The following is a 20,791-nucleotide window of genomic DNA, read 5'->3' on the forward strand; positions in this document are numbered from 1 at the left end:
AAAAATCTTTCATTTTTGATCACCAATTTTGGCTGATTTCTTAGTGCTTTCATGCTTGCTGAAGGCTTGAAATGGGAAACAAACAATCACTACCTTACTCTTTTCAGTATAATCGACTTTCATCTTCTTCCCCCCACTCCGACGACAACAACAACCAACACCAACCTCTTCTTCACAATCACACGAGCCACGACGAGGTGTGTGTGTTTCTTGTTCAACAAGTTTTTATTTATTTGTTTGTATCCTTGTTGTGTTTATTTATTTATTACATACATATATAGTGCATGGAGCAACTGAAGTCTGACATTGAAGCTAATCGGAAAAAGAACGAATCCCTGGAAAAGAGGAATGCGGCTTTGGAGAGACAAGTTTGCGAGCTAAGAGATACTATTTACAAACAACAATCCAGAGTTCCTCCAATTGTTGAAACCAACGTTGCTGCTCTCAATAATCAAATTCATGAATTGAAGTCTGCCGTGTCCAGACTAGAATCCAGCTCCCATCAACCCACTCCCGTGACGATCACCTTCCCCTCCTTGAATTGCACTATTCACTCTTATACTTTGACTCAAATTTCACTTTATTTCTTATTATTTCATTTTGAATAATTTTGTTTTTATATTTTAAGTTTAATTTCAATTTATTCTTTCTGTTCAAGTTAAGTTAGTAATTTTGGAATATATGTTAGCCTCATGTGACCTACACGTAGAACTTTTTTAAACGAATTTGAGAGAAGTATCAAATTGAAACTATACTTAAAATTGTATGAAAAATTGCTCAAATTAAAACAATAAGATCAAAGTGATATGTAAAGTCAAACTAGAATGATAAAATGTGTAATTTGCCCTATATATGTGGAAAAAAATAATTTCATGATGGGCCTAATTAATTTATTTTATTTTATTTTTGTGTTATATATGCAAAACAGGTGAGCACTAGTACTGGAATGGGATCAGATGCTGTCCTGAAGAAAGAGGTTGATAGACTGGAACATCGAGTTATGCAACTAGAAGTTGACTCTTTGATGGGTGTTGTGAGTAGTTGTTGATCCCCTATTTATTAGATTTTTTTTTTTCCTATTTTTTTTATATCATCTACTTACTTGGTTTCCGACTTTTGTGTGTTTGTTTTATGATGAATGATTCCAGAGGAAACAAGAAATGGAAAAAATTGTAGAAAAGAATGCAGAATTGGAGAACCGACTTGCACAACTAACAACTACTGTTGATGAACTCAAGTCTTTATCTTCTCATGTAAGTAAATGGTTATCTTTGTGCTTGTGTTTGACTATGATCCCTCTCTCTTGTTAGGGAAAATATGTGATTCCCCACAAGTAAATCAATCAATGAGAATAAAAACTAATGCGAAAAAATTAAATCAAAAGTAACACAAGAATTTTTACGTGGTTCCCTCAATGTGAGGTACGTCCACGAGATCGAAATCCGATTCCACTATCAACCAAACAGTTTCCAAACGATTACAAACGAGACACGAATGGTCTCACAAAACCACTCTTAGGTGAATTCCACATAATCAAAAATAAATAAGAGGAAAGATCTCACCAAATAGATAAACCAAAATCTTCAGAATCAGAGTTGAAGAAAACCCAAAACAACGAACCAAATTAGCTTCACCAAAATAACCAAATATTCACCAACTTGTTCCACACAAAACCAGTGCACCAACTTGAATATACACCCAGGAATCAAAGCACCCAATATCAATGTTTGGCTGCCACTCCACTCAACTTCGGAAAAACAAATATAATTAGGCCACTGACTTCTCTCTCCGAAAACAAAGTCCGAAAACAAAGCCATATATATATATAGTAAAGTTGTGGGTTTTTTTATCAAACCCTAGTTGTAACCAAATTGGATTGGGTCTTCACAAATTAGATATAATATATAAAAATATATTATAATTAATACCAAACCAAATTAAAATTCTTTTAATAAACCAATTGGGTCCCACACTCCAATAAAGAGGTATACCCAACAATTCTTCCCCTACCGACTTAGGTGGAGATATCAACCATACCTGCCAAAGTTCGATACTTTAAATGTTTGTCCCTCGACAAAGTCTTAGTCAACATATCTGAAATATTATCATCTGTGTGAACCTTTTCGAGTTGTAACAATTTCGAATCTAACACATCACGAATCCAATGATATCTCACATTAATGTGTTTCGATCTCGAATGAAAAGTAGAATTTTTTACTCAAGTGAATAGCACTTTGACTATCACAATAAAGCACATACTTTTCTTGCTTCAAACCCAACTCTTGCAAAAATTTCTTCAACCATAACTCTTCTTTGCAAGCTTCCGTAATGGCAACAAATTCAGCTTCGGTAGTTGAGAGAGCGACACATTTTTGTAATTTAGATTGCCATGCCACAGCTCCCCCTACAAAAGTCATCAAATACCGTGAAGTAAATTTCCTAGAATCAACATCACCAGCAATGTCAGAATCTGTGAACCCATCAAGTATCGGCTTACCATCTCCAAAACACAAACACACATTCGAAGTCCCTCGAAGATATCTTAGAATCCATTTTACCGCTTGTATGAGAGGGGTTCAAAAACGTTGTTGGAAAATTCGAAAATCTTCAAAGATCCTTGAAGAACAACTTCGAATTCTCTAGAAGATGATGAGAGGCTTAAATTCTTCAATAATCTCAACTTAGGAACACAAGAGTAAAGGAGATGATGGAGATTAGAGATTGGGTGAAGAAGAAGGCAAAGTAGCTAGAAAGAGAATAATGGCAAGGCTGTCCCATGGATCTCCCACTTTCACTCTCAAGGTTGATAATAGAAATGGGAAATTAGTTCTTTCCCAAGAGTCATATCTCCAAAATCCATCCCTTGTAAAGCTATGGGTGGGTGCTATTTATAGGCACCTCATGATGTAGAATGGAGCCCATGTGCAAAGCACATGGGGAATATTCTCTCTAACCACCTTGTCCGAGGAGGTGACCTCTCCGATGATGAGGAAAATCCCGAAGAGGGGATCAACCTCTCGGCGAACCCTTCTTCTTAGCCACACCTAACCAATGATCCCCCAATCATCCCAAAGGGCCAAGGGTAGTCCCAGAGAACGTCCTGCCACATAAGGGTCAGGGGTAGTTCAAGAGAACGCCCTGCCGCAAATATTGCCGAGTCTCAGGGACCCCCTAGATCGTGTCACCTCGACCCGGGTATAGGCTAGTTTAACCAAAGAGTGAATTTATCTCCACTCACCGTCCTCGGGATCAAGTCCTTTGCTCGAACTCCATTACGCCCATGGTTCTGGTGTGTAGATCCCAGAAAGCTCCAAGCCCACAAGTGTTCTAGGACTCATTAACAGAGCGACTTCTAGATTGCGTTTGAATCCGTTCAAAGCCAAGTACTTCGGATCTCTAGGTTCGTGGGTCCGACCCCTTTCAAGCCCAAACCTGAGTAAGTCTCTAAGTTCGTGGATCCGAACCTTTTCGAGGCTTAAAGCGATTCGGCCTGTTTGATGGCGATAAATCCAGGCCCATCAATCTTGGACTTGCGATAAATTCGGGCCCATCATCCTTGAACTATTGGGCCTAATTAATTTAGTGGGCTCAAATTAGCTCCTCTTACACCGCTGCCCAACGTTCTTTACCCGGATTAGAGAGAAACTGACTCACCACACCAACGGCGTGAGCAATATCCGACCTTGTACAAACCATGGCGTACATCAAAGAACTAACTGCTGAAGCATAAGGAATTTTTAGCATCTCTTCCTTGTCTTTCTCACTTGTAGGACATTGATTCGAACTAAGTTTGAAGTGACCCGCAAGTGGACAACCAACCGGCTTTGCTTTATCCATGTTGAATCTCTCAAGAACCTTCTCAATGTAACTTTCTTGAGACAACCAAATCAGTCCCTCTTTGCGATCAGGAACAATTTTCATACCAAGAATTTACTTTGCTAGTCCCAAATCTTTCATAGCAAAAGACTTGCTCAACTCCAATTTCAACCTGTTAATCAAGGTAGAATCTTGACCCACAATTAACATGTCATCAACATAAAGCAAAAGAATAATAAATTTGCCATCTGGGAAATTTTTCACAAATACACAATGGTCCGAAGTGGTTTTAGAAAAATCATTATTCATCATGAAAGAGTCAAATTTTTTGTACCATTGCCGCGGGGCTTGCTTGAGGCCATACAAACATTTTTTCAATTTACAAACAAATTTCTCTTTCCCTTGCTCCACAAAACCTTCTGGTTGCTCCTTGTAAATTTCTTCTTTAAGATTACCATGAAGAAATGCGGTCTTCACATCAAGTTGCTCAACTTCAAGGTTCATACTTGCGGCCATGCCAAGTACAACCCGAGTAGAAGACATCTTCACAACCGGCAAGAAAATCTCATCAAAGTCAATACCTTTCTTTTGCCCAAAGCCTTTCATAACAAGACGTGCTTTGTACTTGATATTCTTACTATCATTCTTCAATTTGAAAACCCACTTATTTTTCTGAATTTTCCTCCCCTTAGGCAACTTCACTAAATCATAAGTTTGGTTTTCAAGTAAGGAATTCATCTCCTCGTCAATGGCCTTTTTCCAATCACCTTTCTTTGTATGCTCAATTGCTTCTTGGTAGCTCTCAGGCTCCCTTTGATCGGAATCAACACAAATTCATTGGGAGGATACTTTCTTAAAGGTTGTCGGTCCCTTGTAGATTTCCTCAACTCAAGTTATGGTGGCGGTTCTTGAGTTGGATGCTCTTCCTCAATTTCTAGCTCAACTTCATTAGGATTAGCATCATCCTCTACATCTTCAATGGGTGGCTGCACATCTCCCCCGTTTTCATCATCAACTGAAGATGAAGGAGATGAATCCATGTCAACGAGGTCACCAATTTTTGGCTCCGGTTGATCGCCTTTGCCAAAGTCTTCAATTGTTTGGTCTTTAAAAAACACAACATCACGGCTTCAAATGACTTTCTTGTCGACCGGATCCCACAATCTATACCCGAATTCATCACGCCCATAGCCAAGAAAAATACATTGTCTTGACTTATTATCAAGCTTGGACCTCTCATCTTTTGGAATGTGAACAAAAGCTCGGCAACCAAACACTCTCAAGTGCTCATAAGACACATCTTTACCGATCCAAACTCTTTCTGGAACATCACCATTCAAAAGATAGGAAGGTAAAAAATTGATCACATCAACCGCTGTCTTCATTGCCTCATCCCAAAAGGATCTTGGTAATTTAGCTTGTGAAAGCAAACACCTTGTTCTTTCCACAATGGTGCGGTTCATCCTCTCGGCAACGCCATTTTGTTGAGTCTTCTTAACTGTCTTTTGGTGCCAAATACTTTGGCTACGACAATACTCATCAAATGGCCCAATGTATTCACCACTATTGTCTGATCGGATGCACTTCAATTTCTACCCCGTTTCTCTTTCAACCATGGCCTGAAAATGCTTAAATACTTCTAGAACTTGATCTTTAGTTTTTAGTAGAAAAGCCTAAATTTTCCTTGAATAATCATCAATGAAAATAACAAAATAAAGTGCACCACTATATGTTCTAACTTTCAAAAGACCACAAACATCTGAATGAATCAACTCTAAAACGTTTTCTTTTTTAGAAGCAAAATTTTTATGAAAAGAAACTCTATGTTGTTTACCCGCCAAACAATGAACACAAGTTTTAATATGTGTACCTTTCAAACCGGGTAGAAGCTCTTTCTTGAACAAAACTTGCAGCCCCTTTTCACTTATGTGCCCAAGTCGCTTATGCCACAATTCGGTAGAAGTATCATCTTCAAGTGCATTGACAACACCTTTACAAATTTTTCCATGCATCAAATAAAGTGTATGAGTTTTCTTGCACTTAGCCACCACCAAAGAACCCTTTGTGAGCTTCCATATTCCATCACCAAATTTGTTGTTGAAGCCTTCATCATCTAACTTCCCGGTAGATATCAAATTGAGGCGAATGTCGGGAACATGCCTTACATCTTTAAGCAACAACTTGCAGCCCAAATTTATTTCCAAGCAAATATCACCCCTGCCAATAATCTTAGATAAACCTTCATTACCCATTCAAACAGAACCATAATCGCCTTTGGTGTAGGTAGTGAAGAAATCAACTCGAGAAGTCACATGAAAAGAAGCACTAGAATCAATCACCTAATTGCCCTCTTGGCCCACAAAATTAATACAATCATCTTCACAAACGACCCTGAGATCATCGGTAGTAACTGCCGTTGCGTCTTCTTGCTTCTTATCCACACTTTTGTCATGCCTTTTCTCCTTGTTCTTGAGCTTTCGGCATTCTCACTTCATGTGCCCTTTCTCATGACAATAATAGCACTCAATGTCTTTCTTTGAAAAAGAACCATCTTTTGATTTGTCACGGCTTTGATCACGACCATGAGGAGTCTTACTCCTCCCCCTTGTTTTGCTTCGGCCTCTCACAACGAATGCTTCCGAATGAGAGGAACCCGCTGATTTTCTTCTAGTTTCTTCATTCAACAAGTTACCAGTGACTTGGTCCATTGTGACAACTCCATCGGGTGCCGAATTACTAACTGTCACAATCAAAGTCTCCCAACTTTCGGACAAAGAACTAAGTAGCATCAAAGCCTGCAACTCATCATCAAAAATAATTTTCATAGAAGCAAGTTGGTTAACAATACTCTTTATTTCATTCAGATGTTCCGGAATAGGGCTGCCCTCTTTATATTTTAAATTAACCAACTTGCGAAATAGAAAAGCTTTATTTGTGGCTGATTTCCTATCATAAAGGCCTTTTAATTTTTTTCATAAATCATGTGCTGAAGTTTCAGTAGCAATATGATGAAACACACTGTCATCAATCCATTGACGGATAACACCAACGGCTTTTCGATTAAGCCTCTTCCATTCATCATCTTTCATACCTTCGGGTTTGCCACTATCACCCTTAATAGGTCCATATAAATCTTTACAAAATAATAGGTCCTCCATTTTAGTTTTCAAAGTTACCCAATTGCTTCCATTGAAGCTAGACATACGACCCACATTCCCCTCCATTGATTTACACAAATAAATATACCTAAATAAACCGTAAGCTCTGATACCAGTTGTTAGGGAAAATATGTGATTCCCCACAAGTAAATCATCAATGAGAATAAAAACTAATGCGAAAAAATTAAATCAAAAGCAACACAAGAATTTTTACGTGGTTCCCTCAATGTGAGGTACGTCCACGGGATCGAAATCCGATTCCACTATCAACCAAACAGTTTCCAAACGATTACAAACGAGACGCGAATGGTCTCACAAAACCACCCTTACGTGAATTCCAAATTATCACAAATAAACAAGAGGAAAGACCTCACCAAATAGATGAACCAAAATCTTCAGAACCAGAGTTGAAGAAGACCCAAAATAACGAACCAAATTAGCTTCACCAAAATAACTAAATATTCACTAACTTGTTCCACACAAAACCAGTGCACCAACTTGAATATACACCCAATAATCAAAGCACCCAATTTCAATGTTTGGCTGCCGCTCCACTCAACTTCGAAAAAACAAATATAATTAGCCCACTGACTTCTCTCTCCGAAAACAAAGCCATATATATATAGTAAATTGTGGGGCTTTTTTTATCAAACCCTAGTTGTAACCAAATTGGATTGGGTCTCCACAAATTAGATATAATATATAAAAATATATTATAACTAATACCAAACCAAATTAAAATTCTTTTAATAAACCAATTGAGTCACACACTCCAATAAGGAGGTATACCCAACATCTCTCTCTCTTTTTGCTTGATATTGTGAAACAGGAAACTGACTTGACCAGTCCCATGGAAGCAGAACATGGAATCCAAGGCCATGAGACAAATGATCTCGTTAGCTTAGTTTTGATTTTTTTAGTTTCTGTACTCATTGGTGTTAATATCTAAGAAGTAGCGGCTCAAGATTAATAAAAATAAAGTCTTGTCTTATGTGCCTTTGAAGAATTGGATCATCGACAATATGAATTTTTTGTTTAATTTTCTAAGTTAGCCTTAGATGATGGACTTAATTGCATAAATATTAGCCACCTCTATCAATAAGAAGTTCTACTGGTCAGAAAATGAAAGAAAAATGTCAATCCAGTTTGATTTAAAATTATAAAAGAAAAAAATGAAAAACCAAAAATGGAAAACAACAAAGCTATATTGTCTAATTTATCAACTCTGTGCGGACCAGTTTCCGCAGCAGAGTAGGATGGAACTTCGTGGACGAACCCTGGTGCACCAATAGGTGAAGGCCTGCACAAGGAACAAATAGTTAGGCTGCCCGACTAAGGGTTGGTCGGAAACCCCTTCGACGGTCGAGTCAGTACTGGAGTTTGGTAGAGACAAGATAGAGAAGACCAGTGTGTTTCTAGAGTTAAGAGTCCGCCTCTCTCAAGGAGAGTCATGTTACCTTTTATAAAGATCGTATGACTTATTCATCAAGCTCCCTCATTCTACGCCTGGTCTTCAGCCGTGATGGTAGCACATCCCTTAATAGAGGGGAGCAAGTTCCGTCATTTGCGGACACCACGTGCCTTTTACTTTACATGATATTGATGGATCTGTTAGCACTCATGTGTCGTTGAGTGGGAGCCTTGGAGCCTATGTTATGGACTTACCCACTTCGGAGTGGGGATTGGTATGGACTTACCCACTTTGGAGTGGGGATTGGTACTAAGGCTAGGCCCATGGTCTTCCCTTATTCGGAGTGGGGAGTGGTGCTAGGGCCAGGCCCATGGTCTTCCCCTTTTTGGAGTGGGGAGTGGGCCAAGACTGATCCCTTAGCTCGGCCCATCATAGAGTGGAGAAAGCGAGCCTACTTCAGAGTGGGGACCTTCGTCCAATCCAACGAGGCTCCATACAACTAGGCTTGAGTACGGAGTAGGGACCTTCGTCAGTACGGAGTAAGGAACTTCGTCCAGTCCAACAAGGTTCCGTACAACTAGGCTTGAGTACGGAGTAGGGACCTTCGTTCAGTCCAGTGGGGACCTTCGTCCAATCCAACGAGGTTCCATACAAATAGGCTTGAATAATTGTGCCCTCTTCATTTGCCCCCTGGCTTGCACTAAAAATTATTGAGTGGAAGCCATTATTTGTATTCAGTCCAATTTGCTCAAACTTTACATTAGCCATCAAATTTATTTATTTATTTATTTATATATATATATATATATATATTATTTATATAATACCATATACAAAATACAAATATGTATAAATGCATACACAGACAAACTCTACATATACGAAGACTCACATACAAATATACGGTATACATATACACAGACATATATGGTATACATAGATTTATGTACAAACAAAATACATACGGATACGTACATACGGTATACATATACATATCTGGGAAATATTCCGTTACAGAGAAGGAATATTCTGTTTGTTGACGTCAACGCCCGCAAGACACACAAAAACAAAGAAAAAGAAATGTATTGATCCGGGGGTTTGAACCTTTGACCTCAGGCTTAGTCTCTCACCCTTCAACCACTGAGTCACATCACTGAACCAAAGCCACTCATGTGACCAAATGTTCCAACAAAAATCCATATGGGTATATGAAACATATATATACATAAAACCAAAACAAAATAAAAGAAACACTCGATGTAGGGTTCGAACCCCTGACCTCAGACTTAGGCTCAGGCTCTCTAAACCCTCAACCCACTAGGCTAAACCACTGAACCCAAGCCACACTTGCGACCCGAATGTTCAAACAAATATATATACATATATGCGTACACATACATTCCCGCGTCTCTCTCTTTTTTCGCAAACGCGTGACACGCGGCCTACTTTTTGCGTCATTGGCCGACAAAAGCAGGCCTCGAACGACGCTCGCCTCGGCCCTCTCCCTCTTTGTCATCTTCTTCTCAGCTTCTTTTGAATCAGTATCTTTATCACTCTTTTCTCTTCTTTTTAACCATTCTCTTCTTCTGCTTCTTCTCCATCACTCTTCCATCTTCCTCCTCCTTCTTCTTTTCCTCTTTTATTTTCTGCCATTTCTCTGTGACTCCCTTCTTTCCTCTCTCTTCCTATACATGGCTTCGTCTCACCCCCTCTCTCTCTTTCCGGATCTTAATGATCCATCGAGCTCCTCTAGGCCAAGTGCCTCTGCTCTTACTCATCCTAGTCTTCCTACACTAACAGTTGAGCAACTGATGGCTGCTCAAAATGATATCGAGGCCAACCACTACACGTTGAGGTCCTGCATGGAGACAGTGGCGGCGGTCACTAACCTGTCTCACCATCTGCAAAACAAGATGTGTGAGGTACACCAGGTCAACGCCCAACTCTCCCTATTCCAGTGCATGTACAGAGATGCGCGGGCAGAGATTTGTGCATTAACGGATGAAAACAAGGAGCTGAAATGGCAAACCACTTCCAAAACCCGATTTGGGGCACCTTCGTACCTCGCCTTTGATGGTCGGCGGGGAGCCAACTCTCTCGGCGGAAGCACTGTGGTAGTTCTCCGCGGAAACACTGCAGCAGGACCTTCGAAGGTTGACGACAAAAAGAGAAAGAGCTCGGCGACAGAAGAGCAGAGTAAGTGAAGTCGGTGCGTGGCCATCACCGGAGAAGAAAGAAGAAAAAGATCCCTTTCTTTTTGTTTTATTTATTTATTTATTTTTAAGTGTTGGAGTTCAACCAGTTTGACATCGTCATTTTGTAAGGCCGAGCTCCTTCTTCTTTTTTTCTTCTTCTTTTTTTTTTTTTTTTTGTGCAAGTGTTGGAGTTTGGCTAGTTTGACATCGTCATTTTGTAAGGCCGAGCTCCTCTTTTTGTAATGGATGTTTTATAGTAATGCCAAGCTTTGTTGCATTTTTGTATGTCTTGACCTTTAATTTCTAATTTTTGCTTGCATGTGTTATGCTTGCCCCCGGCCGAGCAGGGGCTCTCTAGAGAAGTAGGCCGCTTGTTCGGTCTGATTAGGCTCCATGCCATAGAAAAATTGGAAGAAATAACTTTTGATGCCCCCAATTCGAGTAGAGACCCCGTAGGGAAGGAGGCCATTTGTTCGGTAAAACTAGGCTTTGTGCCTTAGAAAAATTTGAGGAAAGAATTTTTCATGCCCTCCGGCCAAGCAGAGGCTTTGTGGCCGAGCGGACCATCTATTCAGGCAAAATAGGCATTGTGCCTTAGAAAAATTGCAAGAAAGAACTTTCCATGCCCCTAGCCAAGCAGAGGCTCTAAGACTATATAGGGTGTCTAATCGAGTAGACTAGGCTTTGTGCCTTAGACATTGCCTAGTTGGATTCGGCCAAGTATTTCATTGTTTGGCTTTTACTTGATTCGGTCAAGCTTGACTCATCGTAGAGCGTAACTCGACTCTTCGTTAAGTGCGAGTTGTTACCATGGACCATGCTTTCAAGTAACGATACTTGGCACAAATTCCACCAAGCTATACCACTTGGCGCCTTACTCCAACCGAAGGGCCGAGTTTGCAGGCTAGGGTGTAGGTTAAGACCTGTAACCCGTTCTTGCTCAATTGTCGAGCGAAAATATGTACGACACAAATGAAAAAGAACACAGTTCATAGGGAAAAGGTGATGTCAATAATACTTAGAGAATTGCGATTACATTCAAAAGTTGTTTAGATGATTACATCACTGATAGTATTTCTTAAAGTTGGCAACATTCCAAGGACGAGGAATAAGCTTGCCTGCTAGGTCAGTCAGGTAGTAAGCTCCGTTGCCTAAGGAAGAGGTAACTCTGTAAGGCCCTTCCCAGTTAGGACCGAGCTTTCCTTCACCAGGGACCTTCTTATGATCCATGACCTTCCATAGCACCAGATCTCCAGGTAAAAATTGGCGAATTAGCACTTTTTTTATTGAAACTTCTAGTAAGTTGTTGCTAGTATGCTGCCAGACGAATGAGCGCGGACTCTCTGCGCTCCTCTGTCAGGTCAAGAGCTTGGGCGATAGCCTTATCATTGTTTGCTGGTTCAAAGATTTCAGACCGAATAGTGTGAAGGTTGACCTCCAAGGGGATGATGGCCTCCATTCCATAAGTGAGAGAGTAAGGCGTCTCCCCTGTCGATCGCCGTGGTGTTGTTATGTACGCCCATAGAACGTTTGGCAGTTCTTCCACCCATTTGCCTTTGGCCTTCTCCAGCCGCTTCTTCATCCCATTGATGACCGTCTTGTTAGACGCTTCAGCTTGACCATTGCTTTGAGGATAAACTGGAGTAGAATTTCGAAACTCAATTTTTAAGTCAGAACAGAACTTCCTGAAAACCTTCCCATCAAACTGGGTGCCGTTGTTAGATAGTAGGGCCCTTGGGATGCCAAACCGAGTAATGATGCTCCTCGAAATGAACCTTGTCATGTCAGCTTCCTTTATGCTTGCTAAGGCTTCAATCTCCACCCACTTAGTGAAATAGTCAGTGGCAGCAGCGAAGAACCTTTTGTTAGCAGTACCCCTTGCTAGAGGTCCAACGATGTCCAGACCCCATTGTGCAAATGGCCATGGACTGTTGAGGGGAGTTAGGTTCTTGGCTAGTTGATGAATGAGTGGGGAAAACCTTTGGCACTTGTCGCATTTTTGGACATACTGTTGGGCGTCTTTCTGCATACACGGCCACCAGTACCCATGAGTGAGGGCTCGGTGTGCCAAGGACCGACCCCCAGTGTGACTGCCACAGATCTCCTCATGGATTTCATAAAGAAAGTTCTCCACAAGATTGGGGTGAACACAAAGAAGATACGGACCGAGGTAAGACTTTTTTTAGAGCTTGCCCGAAGGTGAGACCCAAAATCGCGCAGCTCGGTGCCTTGTTTTATGTGCTTCTTTCTTGTCATCTGGAAGGGCGCCATTTTTTAAACCAAGATCAGTACAAAGGACTGAGCTGGGTGGATCGATAGTCGGTTGAGGAAAAAATTCGACCCATATCTTGCGACCATTTCTGGAGTCCACCGAAGGGCCAAGACAGGCTAAGGCATCGGCGTGGCTATTTCTATCACGGCCAATTTTCACAACCCTGATAGCTTGAAATTTGCAGATCAGGTGCTTAGCTTGTTCTGTATAGGATGTCATCCGGTCATCGCGAGTTTCGTATAGTCCAGTCAATTGGTTCACCACAAGTTGGGAGTCGCTATAAACGAGCAACTCCTCTGCATTAAAGTGTTCAACGCTACGGAGACCAGCCAGCAGAGCCTCATACTCCGCTTCGTTGTTGGAAGCCTTACATCCCAATCTGACGGCTTGCTCCCAAATAAACCCCTCTAGTGAAATAAGGACCATTCCCGCTCCAGAACCCTTTTGGTTGGAGGATCCATCAACGAACAGCTGCCAAACGTCTCCAATGAAAAGTTTCCATGCCTCAGCGGGGGTTTGATGAGTGTTGTGGATTTCGGTTGCTAAGGTCGAGCTCCTTTCGGAGGGGCCAGTCGGTCCTAGAGTGAACTCAACTACGAAATCTGCTAACACTTGAGCTTTGATAGCAATCCGTGGCTAGAATTTAATGTCAAACTCCCCCAATTCTACTGTCCACTTCGCTGTCTGGCCCGAGAAATCAACTTAGCTGAACACAGACTTTAGAGGGTACTCTGTGAGGACATTGATAGTGTGTCCTTGGAAGTAGTGAGCAAGCTTCCTAGAAGCTATTAGTAGGGCATATGCCAGCTTCTCTAGAGGTAGATATCTGGTTTCAGCATCCAAGAGGGTTTTGCTAACGTAGTATACTGGCTTTTGTTCTTTCCCTTCCTCTCTAATCAAGACTGCACTCACAACGTGATCGGAGACAGCCAAGTAAAGAAAGAGCTCTTCATTGGGAACTTGAGTAGACAAAAGAGGAGGGGAAGAAAGATACTTTTTCAACTCTACGAGTGCTTTAGAGCACTGGTCACCCCATTCGAAGTCTGCCTTCTTCCTTAGGAGTTGGAAGAAGGGTCTCATTCGATCGGAGGACTGACTAATGAAACGATTCAATGTTGCAGCCATACCAGCGAGCTTTTGGAGTTCCCTAGCCTTTGTAGGTGCCTCGATGTCTTGGAGGGCTTTGATCTGGTCGGGATTGACTTCGATACCTTGCATGGTCACCATATATCCCAAGAACTTCCCTGAACCGACCCCGAATGCACATTTCAAGGCGTTCAAGCGAAGCTTATGGGTCTTCAAGATTTGGAACACTTCCTCCAAGTCTCTCAGATGATGTTCAGCCAATTTACTTTTGACCACCATGTTATCTATATAGGCCTCCATAGTTTTGCCTAGTTGATCCTTGAACATTTTAGTGACCATCCGTTGATAGGTCGCACCGGCGTTCTTCAGGCCGAAGGGCATCACTTTGTAGCAGTAGGTGCCCCTTGGGCTAATGAATGTTGTCTTCTCCTGGTCAGGGCCAAATAGGGGGATTTGATGATAGCCACTGTAGGCTTCTAGGAAGCTCATCCGTTCATGTCCAGCAGTTGCATCTACCAGTTGGTCTATCCGTGGGAGAGGAAAGTTGTCCTTAGGACAAGCTTTGTTGAGGCTGGTGAAGTCGATGCACACCCTCTATTTTCCATTCTTTTTCTTCACCACGACGGTGTTAGACAACCATTTGGGATATTGTACCTCTCGTATGACCCTTGCCAACAGAAGCTTGTTTACTTCTTGGATGACCGCTTCTGTATGTTCTGCGGATGATCGTCTGCTCTTTTGGACTATGGGTCGAGCTGCTGGTTGGACATTGAGTTGGTGACATGCAAAGGTTGGGTCCAACCCAGGAGTCTCGTAAGCAGACCAGGCAAATACTTTTATATTCTTGCGGAGGAGAGTTAGCAACTGCTCCTTTTCTCCGGCGAGAAGCGAAGTGCCGAGTAGAAAGAACTTGTCTGGATCTCCTCCGCCCACCAAGATCATTTCGAGGTCCTCCACCATCTTCTCTATTGGTACTCTACCAACGTCTTCCAGTACAAGCTGATCAGGCAGTTCGACCATCTAGACTTCCTTACATGCTTGTTTAGACTTCATGGCGGCGATGAAGCAGTGCTTTGCCGCTACTTGGTCACCTTTGATCTCCTCCACCCCATTCTTTGCTGGGAAACGGACTACCTGGTGGTAAGTGGATGGCACTGTCTCCATTGTATGAATCTAAGGTCGACCGAGTATTGCATTGTAAGGAGATGAAGTATTGATCACCAAGAAGTCGACAGGGACCACTTTGGACTTTGCTGTGACAGACAAGGTGATCCGGCCGAGCGACCACTCTGTCTGTCCATTGAAGCCGACCAGAGGGGAGACTGTAGGGATTAAGTGTTGCTCATCAAGACCTAGCTTTTTGAAAAGGTCATAATACATAATGTTAGCGGTGCTCCCTTGATCAATTAGGACCCGTTTCACATCAAATTTGTTCGCCACACCGACGGTGATGATCAGGGCATCAGTGTGAAGATGTTGGATCCCTTCTAGATCTTTCTCAGATAACACAATGTTGAATTGAGAGGGCTTTGCTTCCATTCTAGACTTCTTGAACAATGGTCCTACTGACATGACTTGTTACAAGTGCGTGGCTCTCTGAATCTCGCCATGAAGGGCATTCTCCCTTTGGGGGTCGGTCATCCCATAGATAACGTTTATCACTAGCCTTGGAGCTTGGTCCTCTGGTAGAGGGGTTGGGGGTTGTCCCTGTTTTTCCCTTGTTTTTTCCACATCGATCCATTGCTGGAGGTGGCCGGCAGTAACCAACTCTTCGAGATACCTCTTAAAGTCTCTGTAGTTCTGCGTCTTATGCCCTTTCTCGCGATGGTAGGTGCACCGCCACTCCTGGTTGCGCCGAGCAGGGTCCCCCATCATCTTAGGAGGCCAAACGAAGTAGGGTTCTCCCTTGATTTTTTCCAAGAGCCTGTAGATCGGCTCCGTGAACACAGTGGTTACGGCTTCGTAGGATCTACTATTTTCTTCTTCGGTTTGCATGGTCGGTTGTTTATTTTGGCCATACCTTTTTCTTTGGTCCTCCCTCTTAGGCTGTTCGGCCCTATGTTGCCAAGAGGCCTTAACTCCCTCATCTGTAACTGACACTTGTATAGAGTTTGTGTCATCTTCCACACGGACTCGCTCCTCTATTCGAGCCCTCAGCTCTTTCAAGTCAAAGGCAGGTCGTTTCATCAATGACTGTTTGAGCTTATGTGAAGGAGGGAGGCCTTGTTTGAAGTATAGAGCTGCCAACGGCTCACTACAAGCATCTTCTTCCAAATTGCCATATGCCTCCCAATATCGCCAAGCGTATTCGCGCAAAGACTCATTTTTATCCTTCTGAGTATTGAACAAGGTATCCAATCCCTTCAGGATTCGGCTATTAGAAATAAACCGTGCGATGAAGGCTTCGGAGAGCTGAACCCAATCATAGATTGATTGAGGAAGAAGCTTGTCATACTACCGGAGGCCATGCTCACCAAGGCTAGAGGCAAAAACCTTACACATAAACGCATCGTTCTGATTTCAAAGTGACATCATTTGGCGATAATGGCTGATATGAGTCAGGGGGTCTGACTTCCCATCATAGAGGATGAACTTCGGTGGACTGTACTTATGAGGAGCTTCTACAGCTTCAATCTCAGTGCAAAGGAGGGAAGAGAATAATCGGTCCAGAGCACGACGCTCTATCTGATGAACGGACCGATCTGGATGCTCCTTTTCCCTTTCTAATCGCCATTCTGCTACTTTGTTCGACCGTCGGTCATCCCCTTAGTTGTCGTTCAACCATGTTCTCAAGTCACGCGGTCGCTCGTCACGACAACGCGGAAGAGGAGAGATTGCTGAATAATGACTGATGAACTTTAGTCTCTTGCGAGAATCTTCTTGAGGATTCTCTGTCCTAGTACTGGCTCCCTCACTGCGTACCGAAATCGGCCGGCTACGCTCACCACGAGTAGGACCGTAGTTAGACCGTTCACGTCGTGAGGGCGGCGGAGGAGTGTGCCTCTGTTGCTGCGACGGTCCCCCTCCAAACTTCCTTGGCTCACCCTGAGGTACCATCTACTTCCTTAGTTGAGCACGTAACTTCTCAATCTCCAGACTCATTGAGTCGATGACACAATCACAGCGGTCCTTCTCAACAAATAGCCGTTGAGATGACTGATAGGCGACGGCATGACATTGCTCTACCGTATGAAGGGTCAAACTATTGTGGTCCACCAAGTTGTCATTCCCAGTAGGGAAGGCCAGACCCTTGTCTTTGGTTCTCTCTATTCCTGGAGTCTTCTCTTTCATCCCAGGTTGCGAGGTTCCTTCAATATCCATTGTCGGAGTTCGTCACAAAGCAATCAGAGAATGATTCCCACAGACGGTGCCAAATGTGTGAACCAGTTTTTGTAGTAGAGTAGGATGGAACTTCGTGGACGAACCCTGGTGAACCAATGGGTGAAAGCCTGCACAAGGAACAAATAGTTAGGTTGCCCGACTGAGGGTTGGTCGGAAACCCCTCCGACGGTCGAGTCAGTACTGGAGTTTGGTAGAGACAAGATAGAGAAGACCAGTGTGTTTCTAGAGTTAAGAGTCTGCCTCTCTCAAGGAGAGTCATGTTACCTTTTATAAAGATCGTATGACTTATTCATCAAGCTCCCTTATTCTACGCCTGGTCTTCAGCCGTGATAGTAGCACATCCCTTAATAGAGGGGAGCAAGTTCCGTCATTTGCGGACACCACGTGCCTTTTACTTTACATGATATTGATGGATCTGTTAGCACTCATGTGTCGTTGAGTGGGAGCCTTGGAGCCCATGTTATGGACTTACCCACTTCGGAGTGGGGAGTGGTACTAGGGCTAGGCCCATGGTCTTCCCTTCTTTGGAGTAGGGAGTGGTGCTAGGCCCAGGCCCATGGTCTTCCCTTCTTCAGAGTGGGGAGTGGTGCTAGGGCCAGACCCATGGTCTTCCCCTCTTCGGAGTGGGGAGTGGGCCAAGACTGATCCCTTAGCTCGGTCCACCATAGAGTGGAGAGAGAGAGCCCACTTTAGAGTGGGGACCTTCGTCCAGTCCAACGAGGCTCCATACAACTAGGCTTGAGTACGGAGTAGGGACCTTCGTCAGTACGGAGTAGGGACCTTCGTCCAGTCCAACAAGGTTCCATACAACTAGGCTTGAGTACGGAGTAGGGACCTTCGTCCAGTCTAGTAGGGACCTTCGTCCAATCCAACGAGGTTCCATACAAATAGGCTTGAATAATTGTGCCCCTTCAAACTCCAATAACATGACATTGAGATTAGACCCTATACGATGAAATGTTTGACAAATCAAAATTTAATAAATATTGAAATTAATCTAATTAAGCTATATAGGATAAATTAAACTATTCACTCTTATAATTGGACTCAAATTTCTCTTTCTGTCTTATTACTTCAATTTGACTAATTTTGTTTTTATATTTTAAGTTTAGTTTCAATTTATTCTTTCTGTTCAAGTTAAGTTAGCAATTTTGGAATATATGTCAGTCTCATGTAGTGTACATGTAAAACTTTTTTAAACGAATTTGAGAGAAGGAAGTATCAAATATTGAAACTATAATTTAAATTCTATGAAAAATTGCTCAAATTAAAACAATAAGATCAAAGTGAACTTTAAAGTCAAACTAGAATGATAAAAATGTGTAATTTGCCCTATATATGTGGAAAAAAATGATTTCATGATGGGTCTAATTAATCAATTTTATTTTATTTTATTTTTGCGTTATATATGCATAGGTGGGCACTAGTACTGGAATGAGATCAGATGTTGTCCTAAAGAAAGAGGTTGATAGACTGGAACATCGGGTTATGCAATTAGAACTTGACACTTTTTTGATCCGCAAAAGAAACTTTACTGATGGGAAAGAGCATACAAAGTATGAAACAACATCAATAAAGGGGAAGGAAGTGCAAAGAGTATCACGGAACACCACCTCAATCCCAACTAGATTGGCACCGAGAGGGGAACCCTATCATATGGCAGCACAAGCCTTGGATTCTGACTTTTTGATGGGTATTGTAAGTAGTTGTTGATCCCCTATTTATTAGATTTTTTTTTCTATTTTTTTATATCATCTACTTACTTGGATTCCGACTTTTGTGTGTTTGTTGTATGATGAGTGATTCCAGAGGAAACAAGAAATGGAAAAAATTGTAGAAAAGAATGCAGAATTTGAGAACCGAGTAGCACAACTAACAACTACTATTGATCAACTCAAGTCTTCATCTTCTCATGTAAGTAAATGGCTATCTTTGTGCTTGTGTTTTATTATGATCCTTTTTTCACTCTCTCTCTCTATCTCTCTCTCCTTGTTTGCTTGATGTTGTGGAACAGGAAACTGGCTTGACCACTCCCACGGAAGCAGATCATGGAATCCAAGGCCATGAGAGAGATGATCTTGTTAGCTGCCTCATAGTTCTAATTTTTTTAGTTTCTGTACTCATTGGTGTTAATATCTAAGTAGCAGCTGCTCAAGATTAATAAAAATAAAGTCTTGTCTTATGTGCCTATGAAGAATTGGATCATCGACGATATGAATTTTTTGTTTAATTTTCTAAGTTAGCCTTAGATAATGGACTTAATTGCATAAAGATTAGCCACCTCTATCAATAAGAAGTTTTACCGATCAGAAAATGAAAGAAAGATGTCAATCCAGTTTGATTTAAAAAAATTTCAAAAAAATGAAAAACTAAAAATGGAAAAACAACAACACTACATTGTCTAATTTATCACCTCCAATGATGTGACATTGAGATTATACCCTATATGATGAAATGTTTGACAAATTAAAATTTGACACTTATTAAACATATCATTAAGAGTGATTTTTAGGAGTGTAAAAAATAGGTGTCAAGCATTTTTCAATAGAAAATTCTACCGGTAATTCCTATATTTTGGTTTAGTTTGGAAAGTTAGGTTTATAATCCCAAAGTCAAAAAGCTACTGTTGGTGATGAGTTGCTGCTGTTGGTGATGAGTTCTTGCTGTGTTTTGGTGCTCTGTCCCTTGGTGGATTGTTCTGTTAGCTGTGGACTCTAATATGCTGATCTAATGCTCCAGCAGGGGGGTTTTTGGATGTTTAGTATTCAAGGGGTGTGTTATGTTGTTTCTGTTAGTTTTGTTTTGTTTTGTTTTGCTTTGCATGTTGGTTTCTCATCAACTTAGAGCTTGGAGTTTGTGCTAGCAGATAATTTGGTGTGCATCTAGGTGCCAACCTAGTTGGGATCTAAATGTTTCACTGTGATGTTTTTTGCACCCTCCTCTTTATTGATGTAAGTTATCATACTCTGTATGTTTATTTTCCATCAATAAAGCTTTTTTTTTCTGATCAAAAAAAGAAAAAAGTCAAAAAGCTACTAAGTTGTCATATCACTCTCTTTATTTTCTATTATTTTGTAAAAGATCAAAAAAACTAATTAAAATAGTCAATTCCAAACGGGTGGACTTTTATTTCATTATGGTCACTGTGATTTTAAATAATTTATTTTAACCTTAAATTTATAATTTTATTTTAAATTGATCTAATTGATTACAATTGTCATTATTTTTATATAAAAATATGCTCATGAATGGTATATATTTGTTTTTGGAGGAAAGTAAACTTATTCAATTGGAAGAGTTAATCTTAACCAACTCAATGATTATTATTTTTTTTAATAGTAAATTACAATTACACCCCCCGAGGTTTGCTTAAAATGTAATTTGTATCATATTGCTCTAAAAATTAAATCCCACCCCTTGAAATTTTTAATTTTATAAACATTTTTTGTTAATAAATCGTCAAGTCAATTAACAGTTTCTAATGATATTAGAAATTTATTTCAATAAATAA

At 41.3% G+C, this 20,791-nt stretch overlaps 1 protein-coding gene across 1 annotated transcript in view; it reads left to right on the plus strand.

Moving 5' to 3' along the window:
* LOC114291680 (uncharacterized) overlaps positions 1-19,603 on the plus strand; it is a 35,067-nt gene extending 15,464 nt beyond the window's left edge. The window contains exons 4-9 of the mRNA XM_082889185.1: positions 282-515; positions 929-1,033; positions 1,149-1,253; positions 18,697-18,978; positions 19,090-19,194; positions 19,295-19,603. Coding sequence (XP_082745311.1) covers positions 282-515; positions 929-1,033; positions 1,149-1,253; positions 18,697-18,978; positions 19,090-19,194; positions 19,295-19,420 — 957 coding nt within the window. The 3' untranslated portion in view covers positions 19,421-19,603. The remainder of the gene's footprint in view (positions 1-281; positions 516-928; positions 1,034-1,148; positions 1,254-18,696; positions 18,979-19,089; positions 19,195-19,294) is intronic.
* The last annotated feature ends 1,188 nt before the right edge of the window (positions 19,604-20,791 follow it).

The sequence above is a fragment of the Camellia sinensis genome, chromosome 9 (assembly GCF_055761805.1).
Source record: "Camellia sinensis isolate YWXY chromosome 9, ASM5576180v1, whole genome shotgun sequence".
In the NCBI taxonomy this organism is placed as follows: domain Eukaryota; kingdom Viridiplantae; phylum Streptophyta; class Magnoliopsida; order Ericales; family Theaceae; genus Camellia; species Camellia sinensis.